General features: G+C 44.9%; 1 protein-coding gene across 5 annotated transcripts; it reads left to right on the plus strand.

Moving 5' to 3' along the window:
• Nucleotides 1-1,216: 1,216 nt before the first annotated feature.
• Nucleotides 1,217-20,956, plus strand: wipf1b (WAS/WASL interacting protein family, member 1b). 5 transcript variants are annotated; one of them, XM_076743894.1, is made up of 10 exons: nt 1,217-1,335; nt 8,326-8,433; nt 14,745-14,847; nt 15,092-15,221; nt 15,366-15,533; nt 15,695-16,421; nt 16,576-16,676; nt 16,793-17,017; nt 18,377-18,490; nt 18,864-20,956. In XM_076743894.1, exons 3-10 carry the CDS (start codon nt 14,788-14,790, stop codon nt 18,914-18,916), a joined length of 1,578 nt encoding a protein of 525 aa, XP_076600009.1. In that variant the 5' UTR covers nt 1,217-1,335; nt 8,326-8,433; nt 14,745-14,787; the 3' UTR covers nt 18,917-20,956. The 5 variants fall into 5 exon arrangements, with proteins under 5 accessions (XP_076600009.1, XP_076600012.1, XP_076600008.1 ...); XM_076743897.1 differs by lacking the exon at nt 8,326-8,433 and having other exon boundaries at nt 1,221-1,335; XM_076743893.1 differs by lacking the exon at nt 1,217-1,335 and having other exon boundaries at nt 8,190-8,433.
• Nucleotides 20,957-21,172: the final 216 nt, after the last annotated feature.

Raw genomic sequence — 21,172 nt, forward strand, 5'->3', positions numbered from 1 at the left:
CACTGAGCCTCTACACTGGTATCACAGACATACACAGTAAATATGTTGGGGGGGATAATTGTTGTTCCTCATACTAGACTAATAAGGATTTTTCTCTTGTTCCACATCTGGAAACATTGCATCACTGCTAAAACCTCGGATCAGAGCCCCAGCCGGCACAGCTGCATTAGCCGAAGCCAGAGCCATGCATATGCAGAGTTTAATCAACCAAAGCGGTCAGCAGAGGAGGAGGAGGAGGAGGAGGAGGAGGAGGAAGGCAGCTGTGGAAAGACGTTGTGCTACTATGATGTGTGCTTGAACTACTCTTATCTGCTCTGTTTATAATGGCAGTATATTTGTCTGGAATGGGAGGTGGCTGTGATTCAGGGAAACAGGAGACCAAGGAGATCGGAATCAGGACTGGCTTTATTGGCCAAGTGTGTGTGCACATACGAGGAGTTTGACTCCAGTTTAAACACTGCATTCAGTGTACTGAAGTAGTGCAAATATATAAAATAAACAATAAATGCAAATAATGATGGCAATAAAAAATATATACAAAGAAATAGATACAGCATTAGCTCTGCAGAGGGTCTAAAAATGAAGCTGGGCTGCAACTGACGTCGATTAATCTGCCTATTATTTCCTCGATTAATCGATTAGTTTGGTCTATAAAATGTCAGAAAATGCCGATCAGTGTTTTCCAAAGCTGAAGATAACGTCCTCAAACGTCTTGTTTTGTCAAACATATTCAGTTTACTGTCACAGAGGAAAGAAACCAGAAAATATTCACAGTTAAGAAACTGAAATCAGATCATTTTAACTCACTCAAATACTCAAAATAGTTGGGGATTAATTTAATAGTTGGCGACAAATCAATTAATTGTTGCAGCTCTAAAAATAAGTCATAGCTAAAAGATACTGAACACAAGCAGTAAACTCAAACTAATCGGTATTTGTGATATTATATAAATTAGCTACACTTCGTTTTAATTAGCTACTTGTTAGCATTTGCTGTGTGCTCACCAACTACAGCTAATAATCTATTCTGCTCTCTTTTTTTAGTCTCCTTCAGCTGATTTAAATGCTCAGTGGTGTCCAGCGCGATCAAGAGTCTCCTCTTACTCCTGAAAACTGTCATTTCCTCACAGGATGTTTCCGCAGAGAGGCTTGACTCAACCGAGTGTGTTCACGGCTCTGGATGAGGCCCGTTTAGCTGGCCCGCCTGCCCGCCTGCCTGCCAGACGGACCTCTGCAGACTTCAGGACGGGCTGCACGCAGATCCTCAACAGCAACTTCAGCGCACACGGTCGATGGAAGAACATTAGCCGTGCACAGCGTTTCACACTTCCACAGGTATGTCCTGCAAACATTACGTCGACTTTGGTCAAAGTTTTTGTGCGTGTGCGTGTGTGGAAAGGAGCTCAAGTGAAGCGGAAACCGTGAGACCCGAGTTCGGTTTACAAGCAGAAAGAAGTTGGCATCTTCCAGAAAGCAGCTGGGACTGATTCCAGCAGTGATGGCGAATGAGGAGAGGCGAACTGAGGGCTCGAGCCACTAAAGACGCATTTAGTCGGTTACAGACGTCCTGCACGCTGGTGCAGGGCTCTGGCAGGGGTTTGGGCAACAGGCCAAGGTTTGTTCTTTCTTCCACACGCAAATGATGGTCAGTGTGAGTTTGTATTAGCATTTTTTTTTTCCTCGAAAAGTCTCCGTTTGCGGAGACTGTTGAGTGCTGTGAGGATGGAGCTCGTCACGTAGAGTCCAGCTGAGCGTCAGGCTGCAGAGGGAGAGGGGAGCTGGGGCAGTGGTCTGCACCGGGTTCACATATTTGGGTTTTATTTCCAGAGAGCATTGAAGGAAGTAGGGGCCACTGGTGAGTACACACACACACACACACACACACACACACACACACACACACACACACACACGCACACACACGCACACACGCAGATGCAACAAAAATGCCCTTGACTCTTCAGCTGGACATATCATGCTCAGTGTTGAGTGGCATAAAATCAGAGGAAGGAAAAGGAATTTGTGTGTGTGTGTGTGTGTGTGTGTGTGTGTGTGTGTGTGTGTGTGTCCACAACCTGTTTGCCATTTGACCCTAAGCAGTCCCTCTCCATGCACTTACATAGACACACACTTTCAGGCTGAGCCGGCTCTGTAAACATTTAGTTTATGGAGATCTGCTTGTTTTGAGTGAAGGAATCGTTACGACAGTAACCGGACGGGAATAATGAGTCAGCTTTGCTCTCTCTCACAGCTCAGAGGCCCGTCCACTCACCGTCTTACAAGCAGGTCTTGCTTGTTTTGAATAGGCGTCATGCTGAAATATGAATCATGATATAAATCAGAATATGTTTTCCTGATCTCCTGTTTCTCACAATATGGCAGACAGAGTAACCCCACGTAACAACGTAGCTCTCATTGAGAGTGCAACACTATTTTCCTGCTATTAAGTGTAATTTTGTCAGATTTTATTATGGTTTGATTTGTGGTGTGATCATACCATCAAAATAATATTACACTCAAAGCTAAACAACAATAATATTGAATTATTGTCTAATAATATGATGGGAAGTGTTCAGCATTGAATTGTCCAGAGAAAGATGAATATTTCAGCCGTAATCACGATGACTCTAACCAAGTTGATTCTGAGTGTTTGGCAGCCATGTGGACGTAAGAATATTGACACACAAGGGTGTGACTGTATTGACATTTGTGTGAAGTGTTGCAGGGCAGTCTCACTGTTTGCTGTCTGTGTTGTTTCTGGATTAGTGTCACATGTGCAAATTTGGTTTTTCGATTAAAAAGATTTATTCATTTCAAATGAACAAACTCGTTATTTGTCTAAGCTGGAGCCGGATCCTCCTCAGAAGGTCTCACTCAGCCTTGTTCAAGCAACAGCCACGATAATATGCAGGTTTTATTGCCTCCAGTGTCTTTGACCTGAGAGCTGTTCAAAGCTCTGGAGCAGTGCTGACTGAGGTGTGCTGGCCTCGATTGGCGGTTCATACACAGCCGTGGCTGCCACTCTCCACACCAGTTCTCCAAATGTGGATTTTCAGGGTTTGCATTGACCTAAACCTTGTCTCAGTCTGCAGAAGTCCTTTTAGGAACCTACGGGTTGCATCACTGATGCTGTGTCAGTGTTTCTCTTTCCTATCAAGAGCCATTTCAGTTATTAAAACATCCTTCAGGGGCCATGCTGCATTATTGAACACATATATTAAACTAATCTCTAATGCGATGACTGGAAGTGCTTTCTTCTGATGTCTGATGATGATGATGATGCTACTCACAGCTGGTTTTTCAGGGTTGGATCAGTCAGGCGCTCCTTCACAAGTTCTCCTTTTGAGTGAAGTTTCAGCTTCTTGGCTGTCAACTCACCACAAAACCTGCCTGTATACCACTGTCTCTGTCAGACTGTGGTCTGTGAAAGCTGCTTGTTGGACACCTAAACTCCACTGAAGAGCATCAACTTTATCCAGAAGCATTTGTCCCTGCAGCTCATCCAGTTCAGCGTGTTTGTAGCTGTAATCACTCTTGAGATCAACCTTTTTCATCACTGTGAGCTCGTCCCCACAAACCTTCGTCTTCAATAAGAAGCTACTTTTGTCCATGTCTCTTGGGAAAACGTAACATCTGCTTTTGTTTTCTTGACAGTCGAAATGATGCGTATCATCATGAAACGTAATGCTATCTGTGTGTTGTGTTCAGGGACCACCTGGAAGGATGTGTCAGTGTTTGAGCTCGAGTTGACCTCATTTAGTTCTTTTAGAGGAATTGGATGTCATAATAAGGAACCTACACTATCTATAGACACGTGGTGTGTGTGTGTGTGTGTGTGTGTGTGTGTTAATATTTTGGACTAAGCTGGTTCCGCTGCTGGCTGTCCCCCAGCAGCTGCTCTGCACACTCTGTTCAGTAATTCTTGGATTTCATCAGCTTCTGTTAATGTTTCATAAAGAATGTGCTGCAGTCATTGCACAGCAGAGAAGAGCCTTGTTTACGTGCTCGTGCTGCCTCTGGTTGTGTTCTCATTCATGTGCTTTGTCCCAGAACGAGTCGTAGATCGTCGTAGCTCTGAGTTCTCGGCATTCCTCTGCAGCGCAGAGGGACAGCGTTGGTGAGGAAGTGAGGGGCTGAGTGAAGCTCGTCCATTTATTCAAGCTAATCGTGTCCACCCTCAAACTTAATTCGGTGGTGTTTTAAAGGGCCTCTCATCATTTCCTAGCATGCACTCAGAGATGAACAGATACGACGTGAAAAGAATTGCAACACTGTGGAGTGTGTTTGCAGCCAGAGGACAGCATGTGCATTTGTTTAGCGTGTGGGGGTAGTAGTAGAAACAAAATGTAAGACTGTGGTCTCTGTTTGTGCTCAGCGCTGTTTCCTGTGTAAAGCATGTGATCCTGGCATCTCGCTGTCCGTCCGGCACTGAAACTCATGACCTCACCTCATGTGCTGTGAGTGCGACAGGTCACAGTCGTCACCAGCAGCATCACCACGGTCATGATTGAACCACAGAAGATGTGTGTGGTCAAGTAAATTTGAGAGTCATAAAAATACTGTTTGTATTCGATGTGCATTGAGGACTCAGCTGAGGGGCTGTTGCTCAGTTTGATTCCCTCTACTGTCACTTTGAGCTGAACGGCCAATATGACATTTCAGTCGTTCTGTCCCATCTTTTGAATTATACCAGCGGGAATGGAACATTGTGGAATTCCCCAAAAACTGTGGATCATTCCACAGGTAAACAGTTTGATTGGTAACAGGTGATAGCATCATGATTGGGTATGAAAGGGGCATCCTGGAAAGGCTCAGCCGTTCACAAGCGAGGATGGAGCGAGTTCACCACTTTGTGAACATGTGACTGGATAAAGGATGCTGCTACGTGGGCTCAGGAACACTTTGTGAAAATGTTGTCAGTAAACAGTTTGTTTTTGTGTATGTTTCACACGTTTTAAGAAGACAGTTGTTTTCCAGGGTGTCTTGGCATTTGAATTAAACCTGTTGCATGTTTCAGAGTTCGTTTGCACTCAGCTGAAGAAGCAGTCGAATGACATTTTGTGGCGTCTCTGCTCGGCCTACAAGTATATGAGTCATGTGGTGTGATGTGTGATCACAAAGCATCTAAAGTGACTGACTAGCCTGCAGGCGAGCTGCACTAATATTCATGTGACTGTGACATACAGGATGGGGGGCATTTCAATTCTCTCCTTCTGTCCCGTCTTCCTTCTCCTTTCGTAGTCGTTTAGTCCGCTGGGTCTAATGGCTGTTTGCCCTTCGGCTCTGTGTTAACGAGGAGGACCACCACACTCCAGATTCTGTGGTCAAAGTCTTGAACCAGAGGACATTACTTCACAGTCTGTTGAGGCGCAGGGACTCTGCAGGGCTGGTGCTGATGTCATTGGGTAACGAAGTGCGATTTGGAAAATGTTGAGACAAGCTGGCTCCTGTTGCCTCACCAGGCTGCAGCTTTGAAACAGCTGAAGTTGTGGAAAGACTAAGAGGAGATGAAATGATAATATTATGGTTCTGAATGTACGAGGTACATTACAAGCCCATCTAGCATTTAGCGTATGTTGAGTGATATGTTTTTTCCCTTTGCCACAATGTTGTTATCTCATTGAAGAAACAGTTTGATGTTTTAGGAAATGTTCCTCTTTGATTCCTGGTGCAGAGTCAGACGAGAGGATCAACAGCACTCTCATATCTGTCAAAGAATGAAGCTACAGCCAGCAAGTTAGCTTATCTTAGCACAAAGGCTGGAAACCATAGTCTGTATAAAACATGGATGTTGTCTGTGACGTCGCCCAGAGGTTTCTGAAGAGCCATCGCCATCTTTGCGGTGCCAGACTCCACCAAACTCCCAGCTAATCCAGAAATGGGCAAAGAGGTGGAGCTGAGGCGGGCCGAATGAAGCCTGGTGGCTGAAACCTAGTGGCTAGCTGTCACTCACAAAAATCATGTCCATAATTATGGATAAGTTTAAGCCTTAATATAATTTGCACCTTGTACGGTGGTCTTGAACGGGGAAATTAGCTGGAGACCAAAACTGTTTTTTTGTATGAGGCTGTAAACATGTTTTATTTCTGGTGTAAATTTAGGTGATTTAATATGGGGGTCTATGGGGATTGACTGGCTTTTGGAGCCCGCCTCAAGTGGGCCTTTGAGGAACTGCAGTTTTTGGCACTTTGGCAGTAGCTTCATTTTTCAGCTCGTGGGTTTCTGCTTGATACATAACGGGGAAACAGCTAGCATGGCAAAGTCGTAAGGCAACAAAATCCACATATAAAAACCTCTGAAGCTCATTAATTAACACAATGTGTTTCCAGACAAAAACCACAGTGTTAGAATGACAATCCCAGATATGACAGTGAAAGCTGACTCGTTAAGTGGTATTCAGCTAAACGAGGCTCACAAAATGTTCATTAGTTCCACTATTGCTGTCACAAAAACACTGCATAATGACGTAATGTGGTAAGACGATCTGAGACGCCATGACGGCACAGGCCAAAAAAAGAAAGTGAATTCAGCAAAAAGGAAAAAGAGTCACAGACACCGCCGTCATCTCTGCATCCACAATGTCAAAATTCAGAGTTCCATCAGCGCCATGATGCTGACGGATTGCCTCTTATATCGTAACGTAAGGACTTTCAGTAGCTTTGTATTCTTGTTCTGTGTTTCTCAATAATGACGTACCAGATTAAAGAAACAGTTTTGTTTTGACGTGTTTTGAGAGGATCTGGAGGATGTTTACTTTGTCATGTCATCAGTCTCAGTTCCAGTACCTGCAGGGCTTGAAGAGGCTCTGGTCGCTTTACTTGCGGAGTCCCTTAAAGTTCCTGCTGCACATTTGTTTTGTGTCAAGTCTTGGTGCTGATTCCACAGCGTGAGCATTTTTTTCTCGGTGCTTCAGCCAATTGCCATGGCCTCTGTGGGGAACACTGGCCTTTTTTATGGTTAACTGAAGCACCAGCTCAGACACATTTTTCCCCTCACTGGTGAGGAAAAACAGCTGAGTCCAGGGGAGAAAGCCAAGGTGTCTCTTTAAGACTCAGCTCAGGCGCTGTCGTTGGCTGGAAAGAGGAGACGAGGGAGAGTATTGAAGTGCAGCCGATGGTGGGTTGGCACACCGCCCTTGACTGTGTTGCGAGGCAGGAAGTGTGACACTGAGAGCACAGGAAGTGGCTGCTGCGGAGCTATGCTAACCCTTCGTCCAGCAGCTTTAAGGGCTGGGATCAATTCACTCTCTGTTAAATCGAAGCTGGTCTTCATTTTCTGACAGTAAAACGCAGGGCACGGCTCTCCCTTTAAAAGTTTCTTTTTCTTCATGCTTGTGGTGTTTTAATGCCTTCTCATGTCTCATATATTTCAGAACACATTCTGAAGGAAATGCCCCAAAAAACAGGTTTATTTTTCTGGGTGTCTGAAGGATTCAGTGGCAGAAAAGTAACACAGGAAATCAAAGACATTTGTGGAGTAATGCAGAAAGCTGAAACAGCAGCATGGACGCATTTGCTTCAGCGGTTGTCCTCCCTTCTTGTCTCTGCTTTGTCCTCTCCTTCAGTTTTAGCTGCTGCTTCTTCTTCATCTTCTACTTCTCCATTGCGGTCGTCAGTATTTTCACACACACTGAAAAAAACTGTAACCAAACTGGTCACCTTTTCTCATACTAGCTGTGTGAACAGTTCACAGAGGAGTGAAAAATCACTGGTCTCTGCGCTGTGATGTCTCAACCTTTTGACATCACGGACTGTCCTTTCTTCCTCCTCCCAGGGTACAAGGAGGAAGTACAGCGTGCAGCCAATCATCAATCACCACTTCGGGCGTCACTGACTTCTGAGTGGATGATGGATTTTAACATTGTGGTCCTCTGATGCAAGAAGTGTGCTGATTTATTCGATGTTTCCCAAAAACACCTTTTTTTGTTCACCTTTCGAAGCAAATTGGGAGGATGAGTTTTTAAATTTGACGTGAAAACACGCTTTTGGCCGTGCAGTTTTCACCATACATGACAATGCTGGTGCATTACTGTGTTTAAGTCTAAAGAGTGAAGTGTCAGAAAGAAAGCCTGAAAATGGTGGATTTGTGTTTTTGTAATCACCAGTGGGACCCCAGCACCCCTCCCCCAGGTGCGGAACTGAAAAAGAGGAAGTGGCGTGTGCCATATATATGGTCTGTGTGCGTTGAAGCGGGACTTCCTCTGAATGTGAGACGTCAGTTTAGAGGAAGAGGAATCAAGAACTTCTACTTGGTGCAGAGTGTGTGTGTTTTTTTTTTAAGTTCTCTAGATGCTGCTGATCTTCTGCTTTTCTTTTCTGATTACAGCTGTATGTGGCTGCTCTTCACATTTTGCACTTTTATGAGGAATGAACTAAGGTGCTTCTTCTACTGTCTTCTGAACGTGCTGCTGATTCTTCTATGGACACAGATTGAGTAAGTAGACGCTGATCTTTTCTTTCCACTGACGGCTTTTCACCATGTTGTAGAAAAAAACGTTTCTTCAGGGGCGTCTTCTGGTGACAAAAGTCAAAATGAAAGCTTAAACCAGTCTACTGACCTATTTTCACAGCTGTGTTTTGCCTGATGTGATGTAGTTATGAAGGAATTATGTGTTAAAAGCCTGCTGATATGTTTGGTAGCAGTTTATTAAAGGGCTGTCTTTAAAACCAGCTGTTTCATGTGCGTGAAGCTGAAACGATCAAGTGATCAATCGTTTAGTCCACTGAAATGTTTTAATGATTGATTAAGTCCTTTTTCCATCAAACGTGCAGTTAGTATGTTTAAATGCTAACTGACATGACAGACGTTTGGTTTTGAGTGTGAGACACTTTACTCTCTTACTTTACTCTCTTAGCGTCTTTGTTAGCATTGTTGCAGTGTTACAGTTGCACCAGTCTTGGCTATCCCAGAGGATTATGGGTACCTGTGATCATTGTGATGTGGACTCATCATATGTTTTGTCTCTATTGGACTTTACTGCCATCTACTGGATGTGAGGTGCCTGGCATTTATTCCGCTCTATCTCGCGATGTTAATCAAAGTGAAAAATAATTTGCGTATCTGCTCGGTGATTCGGATCCGCTCCAAATTTTAATGAGTTCCTCCTTCGCCCATCCTGCACCCTTCCACCAAGTTTCATGAAATAGGTCTGTAGTTTTTCTCAAATCCCGTTGACACCAAACAAACCAGACCGAAAACATAAACTTGTTGGGGGTAATGATGGTGTGGTTTTTGCCGGGGTCTTTACCAAACAGGCATCTCTGGAGCACCACAGTGCTTCACTGATGATGGCGTGTTTTACCTTTATCAAAAAATTGCAATTGGATATTCTGATTGTGATAGTATTTCGATTAATTGTTCAGCCCTGCTCTGAGGTTAGACTCTACTCTGAGGTGAGTTATGAGACTGTTTCTTTGTGGGAGCAGTAAGAGTAGATACACAAATGAGAGGGTCCTTTATGGTGTGTATGGTGCCTTTGTGTCATGTTGTGTATTTAAGCTGATTAGTGTAATGCGGATACATACGGCGTATTGTTGCCGTGATTTGGCTTGACACAGTGTTATACAGTCGAGATCAGAGGTGCTTGATATACAGATGAATAGAGGGCTTTATTGGTGTCAATTTAGCCTTTCTGGCATGTTTGCTAAGATATGTTGAAAGTAGGACTAAACAAGAAACGACGATGAGATTTGAACGATTTCACCAGGAAAGTCAGACAGAACAGGACTTAAACAGTAAAGATTTCATTGTCGTGCTCTTCGTAGAAAGTGTTGTGTGCCATTGGAAAAACAGTGAAGGCGTTTCAGCTGCAGCTTTCTCAATGATGTGCTCAGCCAGGTCTGGACGTGTGATCGCTTCCAGAAGCATCTGTGAAACAAATGCGTGCAGGAATCCCGTCTAGTCTGCTAAAACGTCAACGTCCATATTTAAACGTACCAAGTCACATCTGGTTACACAGCACGTATGTCAGCAGAGGAAACACGCACAGAGAAGCCGTGCTGAAAACTAACCCGTCAGTCAATAAGACAAACACACAAGGGCCTGACTGCACATGGTCATTTGTGCACGTTTCCCCTAGCAGGCGAATTCAGCACTAATTTCTTTATTTGAAGAATGTTGAAGAGGTAAAATTAACCTGCTGAGTCGAAGTCTGAAACAACAGCAATAGAACCACATCTGTGTGTGTGTGTGTGTGTGTGTGTGAGTGAGAGAGAGAAAGTGTATGAGAACACACCACAGGATGTTAGCTTAGCCACTCAGCACAGTTCCTGCTCAGCTGACACATTTATTGCTACCCTGGGTTACATTCAAAATGTCTAAAATGACCTTTTTCCCCTGAGCTCGTGTTCAGATCCACTCAGCAGCACCGTGACTCGTTCTTTGTTAACTTACACGAGGTGTGTTCGATTTGTCTCGTAGTTTTCTGGAACATTCACGTTTACTGTTGAGCTGTGTGTGAGCTTGGGCAGAGTTGAGTCCGAGGTGATGGGAGGTGTCCACTTAATGATACAGCCCCTCCAACCAGCACCCCCCCCCTGGAAACCACGTTTCTGCATCGAACTGCAGGCTATTCTAAAGAAAATGACTTGAAACATTTCTGCCATGTTGAGAGTTTACAGTGTGTGTGTTTGTGTGTGTGTGCATGCATGCATGCGTGTGCAGTCACTGTAATGAGGTGGAGGAGCACAGGAGGTTCAGTGGCAGGATGAAGAAGCCTTTTTTATGGCCATTTGTAAACTGAAACATATGTGAGCTTTCGTGTGTGTGTCTGTGTGTGTGTGTGTGTGTGTGTGTGTTTCTTCAAAGGATCCACGCCCAGGGATCCCTCCTATCTCCTCTCTCTCTCTCTCTCTCTCACTCTCTCTCTCTCTCTCTCTCTCTCTCTCTCTCTCTGTCAAAGGAGCCATTGTGAATGCTTAGCTAATATTAGGCTCTATGTGTGTGTGGGGCGATTTTAAGGCCTGTTTCCGAGGGCGGAAGTCGACGTCTTTCTTCACTCAGGGCTGCTTCGGTATCATCAGCACTAAGTGAGAGTCAGTCATTGGTGGACACAGTTTGCTCGTTTGTTCATTGCATCTCGGTGCGTTTTGAAGAACATTGTACAAATTGTCCCCCGTCTTCCTCCCTTGCAACACATAAGAAGCTCGATCTCACTGACGCTCGTCTTTCTGCCTGATTTCTGCTGCCACATCTGCAGCTCTGTCACTGTCATTTCATCACTGCTGCAGGAAATGAGTCGATGCGTTAGTCTCTACATCCTGATCAAAGCTGTGAAAGCCGTTAAAGCGACTAAAGTAAGACTCGTTCAGGCTCGGCTCCCTCCTGACGATCAGCCCGTCCGGTGAGTAACGTCAGCGTGGTCTGCTTAAATGTTAGAAACTCAGCACGTTTTGAATTAAGTCGCCCCGACACAGAGCGGCAGAGGTGCATTTCCCTGTCACACAGGGTTCAGTCCTGGCGGAGGTGGAAATGTTAGCACAGTGGAAACATGCACAGGTGCATCTGGCTTTAAATCTGACAGGCAGCAAGCAGGCGTGACATTTTCCTCTTCAGCTGAAGTTTGGTTTATTTCGCCAAAACATAAAGTAACCAGGATTGCTTCATTTTCACTCTGAAATGTGACTCATCACTGATGAATGGTCTCTCGAGATTCTTATTACGTCTTCTTCAAAGGATTTTTTGATGAAGTGGGTCATCTGTCGGGTGTGTGACAGACATCATCAGACATCTTGATGTGAAAGTGTGTGCGTGATGCTGCCCGGCATGTTGTGACGGTTCTCTGCTGGAATTCAAGATTAGTGTGAGTGGTTTGTGCCACATGCAGTCAAGTTTCATCTTATGTTCAGTGAAGCATTTCTGAAAGAAATTAAACATTATATCATGAAAAAGAAACCAAAAATCCACAGTGCAGTGTGTTTTAGAAAGTTAATTTGTCAAATGTAAAGTCACTCAAATCTGAGTTTTAAAAGATTTTGGTGGTGTGACTCTACAAAATGTGTAATGAAAGTTTCCATTGACTCCAGAATCCTCTTTAAGTTAAGTTTTCTGCCTCAGCGTCGGCACATGTCTGCATGCAGAGGCCTTTGGACTGTCCGTGTCCTGTTATGTTTGGCTCTCACTCGTTGTTCAGCCTTTCTGTGTGTTTTAAGGTCTTTATTGGGAATTTAGATGAATTGATTAGCAGTCAACTCATATTAATCGCTAACTATTTTGATAATTGAATAATCAGTTTGAGCATTTTTTTTAAGGAAATAAAAGTTTCTTCCAGCTTCTTAAATGTGTTTTTTTTCCTAGTTTCTTTACTCCTTTATGACAGTAAGCTGAATATCTTTGAGTTGAGATAAAAACATTTGAGGACATCATCTTGGGCTTTGGGAAACATTGATGGACATGTTTCACCAGCCCTGATCTTTAAAAAGACCTTAACTGATTCACGAGGGATCGTGTTGGAGGTTCTGTATTAGGTTCAGCTCAGTATGTGTGAATATTTTCAGTAAACATCACGTTAGTCTGTGTAGGCCACAGCTGGAAAATGGAGGTGAGGTTGATTTACTCAACAGTATCAAAAAGGCTTATTTTATCATTTATTCAGTTATTTGTTGTTATAATAGCAAACATTTGTGCACCAGCAAAGATCTTGGTTTAAAAAAAAAAAACTAACAGGAGTTACAGCTTAAGCGTAACCTTTTTAAATGCAGCAGCAAATTGGTGGAGAATTTAAATTCCAGTATAAAACATCTGCATCAAATGAGAGCGTGGAAACATGAAATCACACTAAACCTGAGAAACTGAATCACAGGTGACAAAACTTTGAAAACCAACAGCGACCAAAATTCTTTGTAAATGTTTAGTGGCACGGAGACATAAACGTAGAATTGAACCGAATAGATCGGCCTCATTGTGACCCGATCCAGCTGTTTGAGTCAGAAGCGGACCAGTGTCCAAAATCCAAGTCTGGATGGTTCGAACAGATGAAGAGCAGCAGGAAACAGGGAGCGAGAGGTGACGCACAAACGCGGAGAGATGCACGATTTAAAGAGAGGAAGGGGGAGAATGTGAAAATGATGCGAAGCTGAGACGTAGAGGTATCATCATCCTGGCAACCGGAAAGCTGCGGTGCTGGAGCCGCGTGGTGACTTCCTGTTTGTCAGCAGCATACAGGAAGCAAGAGGCCCCTGGAGGACAGTCTGACTGTGTGTGTGTGACTTAAGATGAAGTGAGAGGCCGAGCTGCGTGAGTATTTGTGTGCAGGGGGGAAAAAATGAAATGAATTTGAATGTTTAAGTGTGAATGTGTGGGAGGGAGCGTCTCTTACATGTTCTGTCCACCTTATTCTTCTTCTTGGTTGGTATCTGTTTTGTGGCATTTTACCTGACCTAACCGCTGATCTCAGTGCAGTTAGCTCTTTGCCATTAAACATAAAGGAGCTTAAATTAATGCCATAGAAGTGATACTATGGGTCTGAAGTGTCGCTCGTGTCCAAGTGTCAGTGAGTGTGTTTTAACACTGAGCATGGTGTCATTGATGTGATGAATGCATCTTTGCCAGCTGCAGCAGTCACAGTTTCACTGTGTTAACGTTTGTTTGGTGCCTTCAAAGCTTTCAATCTAAGCCCTTTTATAGAAAATGGATTATAGAGAAGTAGTGAAATACGTCCCCTGAATTCTTGTTTTGATGTGTGTATCAGACCGTGCAGTTCAAATGGGGAAGTGCTGTGCCTTCCTATGTCAGTAATGGAGTTTGGCAGTTTGACATGCATGTTGACGGCTTTTGAGGCTGTTCAATGCAGGTTGTGTTTTTACATTTTCTAATCAGTAGTTTTATCTGCAGGTGCTTTCATTGTTTCCTACCTGCAGTGCTGAAAAGTCTCTCCTCCACATCTTTTTTTCAGTATTGCAAATTCATGTTGCTTAACCTGTGTTGCACACAGACAGCTCCAGTGCAGAGTCATATATTCTAAGCAAATAACAAATGTCATTCATAAAGGTAGAAGATGAATGAGGATCATTCTGCTGCTGCTGCAGGTGTGGTTTGACATTTTCATGCATGTTGCACTTCTGGCCACACAGGCGTCCGTGATGTGTCCGCGGTCGTGTTTTTGTCAGCTGCGTTCACTCACTCCTATTCCTCTCTTGTGTCAGCTGCCTGATGGAATGTGGCATTAAAGTCAAGTTGCAGAGTGAATTTTGAGCATAAGTGCACTCTTAGCAGGCTGAAGTTAATATTGCATTCCATCAAAAGTTGTAGTGACAGTGTCAGTACACTGCAAGTAAGCTGAATCTGATGTCTGTAGGATGGGACATTCTGACTTCACGTCACCTTGAACGCTCCCTGTTTCAAATCCCTCCCATTTTTCCACAAAAGTTGATCGACGTGGATCATCATTTATTCTGCAAACTGATTTTCAAACTCGTCACCAAGACGCGTTTAAGGAAGTGAAATTAAGTGCTGTAACCGCTGCTCATCGTGGACAAGATGCTTTGACTTTGTATTTCCAGAGACGTTCACGGTTTTCTCGGCGACTCCAGCACAGTCCGACGTTAGCACTGGACGAGCTGCAGCTGAAGGCATGCGAGCGGTGGCCTCAGCAAACGTCCCATCTGTACTGTAGATGGAAAGATGAAAGGAGGGGACACCCTGGAACTGTCTCAAGAATGTACAACACTGCTAAAAATACCTTGCAACGCCAGTGTTTCATTTGTTGGTTCATGTATTTTATTAAGTGTGTGTCATCTGTCCTCCAGGGTGCGGCGTCCAGTGCAGATAGAGTAAAGCTGAGAGAGAAAGATGCCGGTCCCGCCTCCCCCCCCACCCCCAGGGCCCCCCCCTCCTCCCACCTTTGCTTCGGTAAGTCATTTTATGTGTCTGTCTTTCAGTCCAGTGGGATCTCTTCCCTCTTGAACCTGCTCAGCAGAGACATCTAGTGGATGAAAATTGTCATTGCTGCCTTTTCCGGTTTGGTCGATGTGATCATGGATTTAACAGACAAAGATTAATAAAGTCATTAATTGTTTTGCTTCTTTCCGGGTGTTTTGCAGCTTTGCTTTGTCCGTCTCAATGACTGTATATCACGTTTGTGTTTGTGTTTCAGGCCAACACAGAGAAGCCAACTCTAAACCGTACAGAGCAGCATGGAAGGACCGCTCTGCTGTCCGACATTTGTAAAGGAGCCAGATTAAAGAAAGCTGTTACCAATGACCGCAGTGGACCCTTACTGGACAGTAAGTCAAGACCCCTTTATGTGTATTTGTACTGACTCTGGAGAGGAAAAAAGACTCCTGGACCGGCATCAACCTGAAGACCCGTTAAAGTTATTTACATTATCCATGAACAGTTCATTTAATATTGTTTGTTTATCCTTTCAGAACCCAAAGGAGGTGGTGGTGGAGGAGGAGGCGGTGGCGGCGGCGGCGGTGGTGGTGGAGGAGGAGGAGGCGGAGGAGGTTTTGGTGGTGGTGCCCCTGGTGGTTTAGGAGGCCTGTTTGCAGGAGGAATGCCAAAACTGAGGTCTGCAGCAAACAGAGAGTCCAACGGTAAAATGAATAAATACATAAATAAATAGAATTTGGTTCGTTAGTGACTCTGCTCATCGGTGTGAGTGTGATTGCGAATGGTTGCCTCTCTGTGTGATTGACTGGCGATAATGAACAACACAGAAAACACTGCACCCAGTAACGCCTTTTCTCTCCTCCAGACTCAGGACCCAGCCGAGGGCCCGTGCTGCCCCCAGGAGGTCGCTCCTGTGGGCCCACCCCCTTTGGTGGGGGTGGAGGTGGAGGCCCGCCTAAACTCCCAGGAGCACCGGCTGGCATCCGTGGCAACGTCCCTGATCTTCCCAAGGGCCGACCCAATTTCTCATCCAGACAAGACACTCCAGGAGGTCCCCCTCCTCCCGTGCCGAACACACCTCGACCTCACCAGAGCTTCCAGTCTCGTGGGGGCCCGCCTCCACCGTCGTTCCCCGGAGGATCCAGGCCCAGCCCGACTTCTGCATCCACACCACCTGGTCTTCCGCCAGGGAGGCACGGGCCTCTCCCTCCGCCACCAGGAGGCTCCTCAGCTGGATCAAGACCAGGATTCTCTGCGCCTCCTCATCCACCCCCAAACAACAGCCGACCTTCCCTTCCTCCCACTCCTGGAGGGAGGCCTCCGCTTCCTGACGACCGACCCCCGCCACCGCCAGCTCCTGTGGGAGGTCATCGGCCATCTATGCCCCGCGACGTGCCTCCACCTCCTCCCTCTGTCAACTCCAAACCTTCTTCCTCTGTCTCCTCCTCTTCTGCCTCGCGGTCCTCAGCCGGCGGCGGTCCGCCCCCACTCCCACCGGGCCGACCGGGACCTCCGCCTGTCCCACCCACGCCGGCTGGAGGAGACGACCACAGCACCCCTCGTCTGCCCCAAAGGAACAGCTCCCTCAACAGGTATTGGCGACGTTTTGACTATTTTTACCATTTTCTTCTTCATGGTGAAGCTTTCTGCAGTGAGATCTGCTTGACTGCGTGTTCTGTGTTGATTTTTTACCCACACTTATCGTACAGTTGACACACAGATTAAAAGTCTGTTTCTCTTTGCCAGCCACGGCCCAGCTCCGCCTCACGGTCGGTCGGGACCTCTCCCTCCTCCGCCAAACGAGAGGCCGCCATCTCTTGGAAGGAACCAATCCTCAGTACGCACAGGTGAACAGCCTTGATAAATTCATTAAATATTGGATGACTGCTGTATGTAAACAATATAAAATAACTGAATCGCGTCACTTCAGCTAACATGTAAATTTTTTCTTCTGCCTCCAAAGGGCCTCTTCCTCCTCCTCCTCCCTCAGGGCGGAGCCTTGGAGGGGGCAGCATAAGGTCATCAGCAGCTCCTTCTCCCATTGGTCGGCCAGGCCCGGAGCCCCCTCGTGGCGGACCTGGCGGCAGACCTCCCCTCCCTCCGGACAGGCCGGGGACAGGAGGCGCCCCTCCGCCGCCGCCTCCCATGGGTAACGGCTTGCAGAACTCTCACCACAACCAGATACAGGGTGAGTTAATCCCTGAAGGTGCTGGTTTGGTTCAAGGGAGCATGAATGAAAGAGTTTGTTTGAAAATTGAGAGCCGAGAGAGAAAAAGCCCTGCACATGCTGTGTTTCACCAGTGGAGAGCAAGGAGAAACTGAGGAGGAGGAGAATGACACAGGGAAATAATAAACTCATCCTTTAACAAAACAGAAGTCTAATGAGTTCACGTGTGGCAGTGACAGCTTTGCAGGCAGTTAACACAAACTGGTCGCCTTGCAGAGGACTGACTGTGCTTCTCACAGACTGTCCTCTGCAAAAGAAACGTGTTTGCCCTCAGTGTTGTTTTTACCACATGAGTTCCAGTGAGTTCAGCTATGGCAGAAAAACCCACTGACCTCCCGTTTGTGTTGTTTTTATCCCGTTGAACCAAAGGAGTGAGTTTGATTTGGAAGGCAAGCGGGGACAAGAAGCGACAGGGGCTCCCAAAATGTCCTGCTCCGGAGCAGTCCGACAGTCTTTAATCACATTTCCTCAGGTCGCGATACTCTGTGACTGTGCTGTGCTTTTTAGCAGATTTTAGACACAAACACTGTCGCAGTGCTGGGTGGAAACTCGACTGTGGCTCACCAAAACTTAAAAAGCAACAAAATAAAAAAAACCCAGATGAGCACGGATGAACGCACAGAAAAGGTCACAGCCCAGGTCACGTGTTAATGTCTGTGGCTTAAATTCAATCAGTCACTTTGTGCAGTTAAGAACACTGATGGCACTTTAGACAAAGGACTTCTTAAATACTCCTGTTGTTATCAAAGGGACTCTTTAGCGCCTCCTGGAGCTCAAATGCCCAAACTGGCTGAGGAGAGTTTCCCATGTATGCCAGGATAAAATACAGCTTGATAAAATTTTACATTTTTCGTAATACTGAAATAGTGATAAGATTTATAGTTTATGGCACAAGCAGTTTTCTGTTCATTGGAGTTTGTTGAATGAGATAAGCCTTCTCATAAATTTGGAACTGATGTTGAATTAGCACAAAAATCAGAAAAGCAGTTGTTTCCCAACTTTATTTACTTTGTTGGAATGAGTTTTAGTCTTGTTGCTCTGCACCAGCTGATCCCCGTTACTGCGTCCTACAGAAACCTGTTGAGCTCACTTCATTTCTAATCTTTCTTTGCATCGTTCCGAATCAGAAGAATCCTGTTTTAAAATGAGCAACGAACCCGCTGCCTTCCATTCATGTTCGCTTTAAACTCAAATACCTGAGCCTGTGATTGAAAAGTCACCGTCTGGTCACGCACGACACGACTACAGTGCTTCTTTGATGCGAGTTTTGTCAGTTTGATTGAGAGGAACCCACCGACCTCCATTTCTCTCCACTGACAGATGAGTGGGAGTGTCGATTCAATTTCCACCCTGTGTCGGACTTTCCTCCACCTGAGCCCTACGTGCCCTTCCAGAAGACCTACCCCAGCAAGATTGCCAAGACTGAGGGCAGAGGTCGGTTTGACACACACACACACACACACACACACACACACACACAAAACTGAGATTATACAACTCCAATATGTTTTTTAGGAGCTTTCTCGTTTGCTATTGTGATGTATATCTCTCTGAAGTTTCCTGAAAGCTGAATTTTGTCAATCAGTAAAATGAACCACAAAATCACACATTTTTACCTTCATTAGCTTAGCCTTTAAAATTGCTAAGAAATTAAGAGATGTCCAAAAGTGGACTGCAGACAAGTGAGAGACAAAGCTCTTAATAAAAGCAGACAGTATTCACTACAGCACACTCTACCTGTACGCCACCTGGTGGATGAAAGTCATTCTCAGGTAAATACTAACTCTGTGCCTTCACTTCTCTCCAGGTACTGGTAAAAAGGAGAGAGGAGCTCCTCCACTTCCTCCTATACCCAGGTGAAGAAGAGGTGGCAGCGAACACAACCCCTGGAGCTACCTTCTCTGTTTCCATACCCGTCTCTCCCTCTGTCTGCTGCGCTCATTGTGCTTTTACCTGCGGCATGCGGTTCATCTATGGACTGCAACGTGAAAATGGACCTACAGTATGGTTGACCAAGTAAAAGGACAGACTCACAACGTGGAGCTTACATCCTGTGCCTCTGAAGCAGCAGAATGGCTGCGTTCAAAGACCAAAGCCTGTTTAAACTCCGGTACACTGTGTTCAGATAAAAAGAAAAACCAACCCTGCACCTCTTTAAGCACAATGTGTTATTTTCAGGTGTACAGCCGTGCTGTAGCTGGAAGGTGCTTTTCAGTGTTTCTTTGACCTGGTTGCTGTCAGACAGCGATCACTTACAAACAGCAGCATTTTCATAAGCTTTCGTGCATCAGCTTGCATTCTTTGCTTACAGTGGTTGATAGATGCCATAAACTGCTCGCAAGATGATATATTTTACCAGCCAGCTACAGTTTTAGAAAAGAAAGCAGACTCTCACTTGACAAATAAACCAGCATTTGGCAGGAAGCACATGTGACTTTCCCAGCATGTTGGCACAGCATCAGGCAAAGCTAAATCTACATCTTACGGCAAATAATTGTCACCATCGGAGTCCCGGGGCTTATAATGCAACCAGTCAAGAGTGTCGACAAGCTGTTTCTCCTTTTGTACCATCGCTTCATCTTCTTCCGTTCAGGATTGTAATTTTCAGGCTGCTTGAATGAGTTAAGGGAATTAGCCTTTTGTGCCTTAAATTGCGTACTTACGATAATTCAGCGGGATCGGGTCGCCTCTGCTGATGTAAAGGTAAAAACAGAAGCAATACAGCAGCTCCATTGCCTCTAGATTATTTAGCATAGCAAAGTGTCTGAAGCACGATGTCAGAACATCGACGGACGCGGAACCAAACTAAGAATGACCACGGCGTCCTGCTACGGCTGCAGAAAACATCAGGGGAAATGCGGGTGTTTGATTTGCCAAAGCCACATGTGCCTTCACAGTATGTTTATCTACATCTGTGTGTTTCTGTTGGAACCACTGAACGGTACTTTACATTTGTTAAATGTGACGTGTGCGTGCATTTAATGCTTAAGGTGGAGCTGTTTTGAAGGACATTGTATGGTGTTGCGGCAGCATTGGTTTACAATAGAACTTGTTTTGCTGTTTTGTTGAACGCTGCCTTGACTTATTACGAAGGACCTGTGTATGTATCTGTATGATTTAATCAAGCGGTATTGAAGGACTGTATTATTTTAAGTTATGTGTCTGAAGTGTGCAGTATTATGTTTTTTGCTTCACCCAGCACTGCTTTGAGTTGTCTTTTGTATACGGGATGTATTATTATCATGTGTTTCTCAAAGAAGCATTTTCTTAAAGACAATCATACGGAAGTAAACCTATTCACATCAATAAATAAAATGCTTTAAGATGCTTTATGTGCTCGACATGGGCTGAAATGTGCTTTCATTGGACTGTACGCTTTAAATAAGTTGATATTAAATGCACAAAGGACGAACATTTGATCACAGACAAGGACAGCACTGTAATGTAATGTCAGCATCCAGGTGAACTGATATGTATTATCAGATAAACAACATGCATCACTTAAATTGTTCGTGCAATAAAACTGGACAACATGTTGGTACGACAGTGTGTCATGACACGAGGCATTGGGATTTTGGCAATTATGTAAAAGCACAATAAAGCTTAAATGCTGTTGTTTGTAGAAGGCATCAGTCAACAACCTCTAATGCCCTTTTCTTGATTGTCTTGCCTGTAGTTAATTATGATCCCAAGCATATTGTTTTCAAGGTGTTAAGGCAAAAATATAGCGGTATAGTCATGTGTGTGTGTATATATACACATATCTCAGTGTTTTTGACTTGTGATTGGTTGGAGCGTTCTGCACAGGTTCTAAGGGACTTCACAAACTCAGATAAAAGGTCTATCGATTGTGAAAGTCTCTTTTGCAACATGCAGAGATCGTTCCCTAACTGTTTGACATTAAACTGTTTGCCCATAATTAAACTGCCTCATGCCTGAGGATTTTGGAATAGAGGAGTCCACAGAGAGCCGTCCTTTAACAGCTACTGCAGGTCTTCAGTAGCCTGCACTAAGATTTGCAGTGTATTTCTCGCATTGCTAAACCACAAACTAAAGAAAATCCAAATATCAGTGTTGGCTTGTGGACCAATTAAATTAGATACAGTGTGTTTGGTG

Source organism: Chaetodon auriga, chromosome 11, assembly GCF_051107435.1.
Source record: "Chaetodon auriga isolate fChaAug3 chromosome 11, fChaAug3.hap1, whole genome shotgun sequence".
In the NCBI taxonomy this organism is placed as follows: domain Eukaryota; kingdom Metazoa; phylum Chordata; class Actinopteri; order Chaetodontiformes; family Chaetodontidae; genus Chaetodon; species Chaetodon auriga.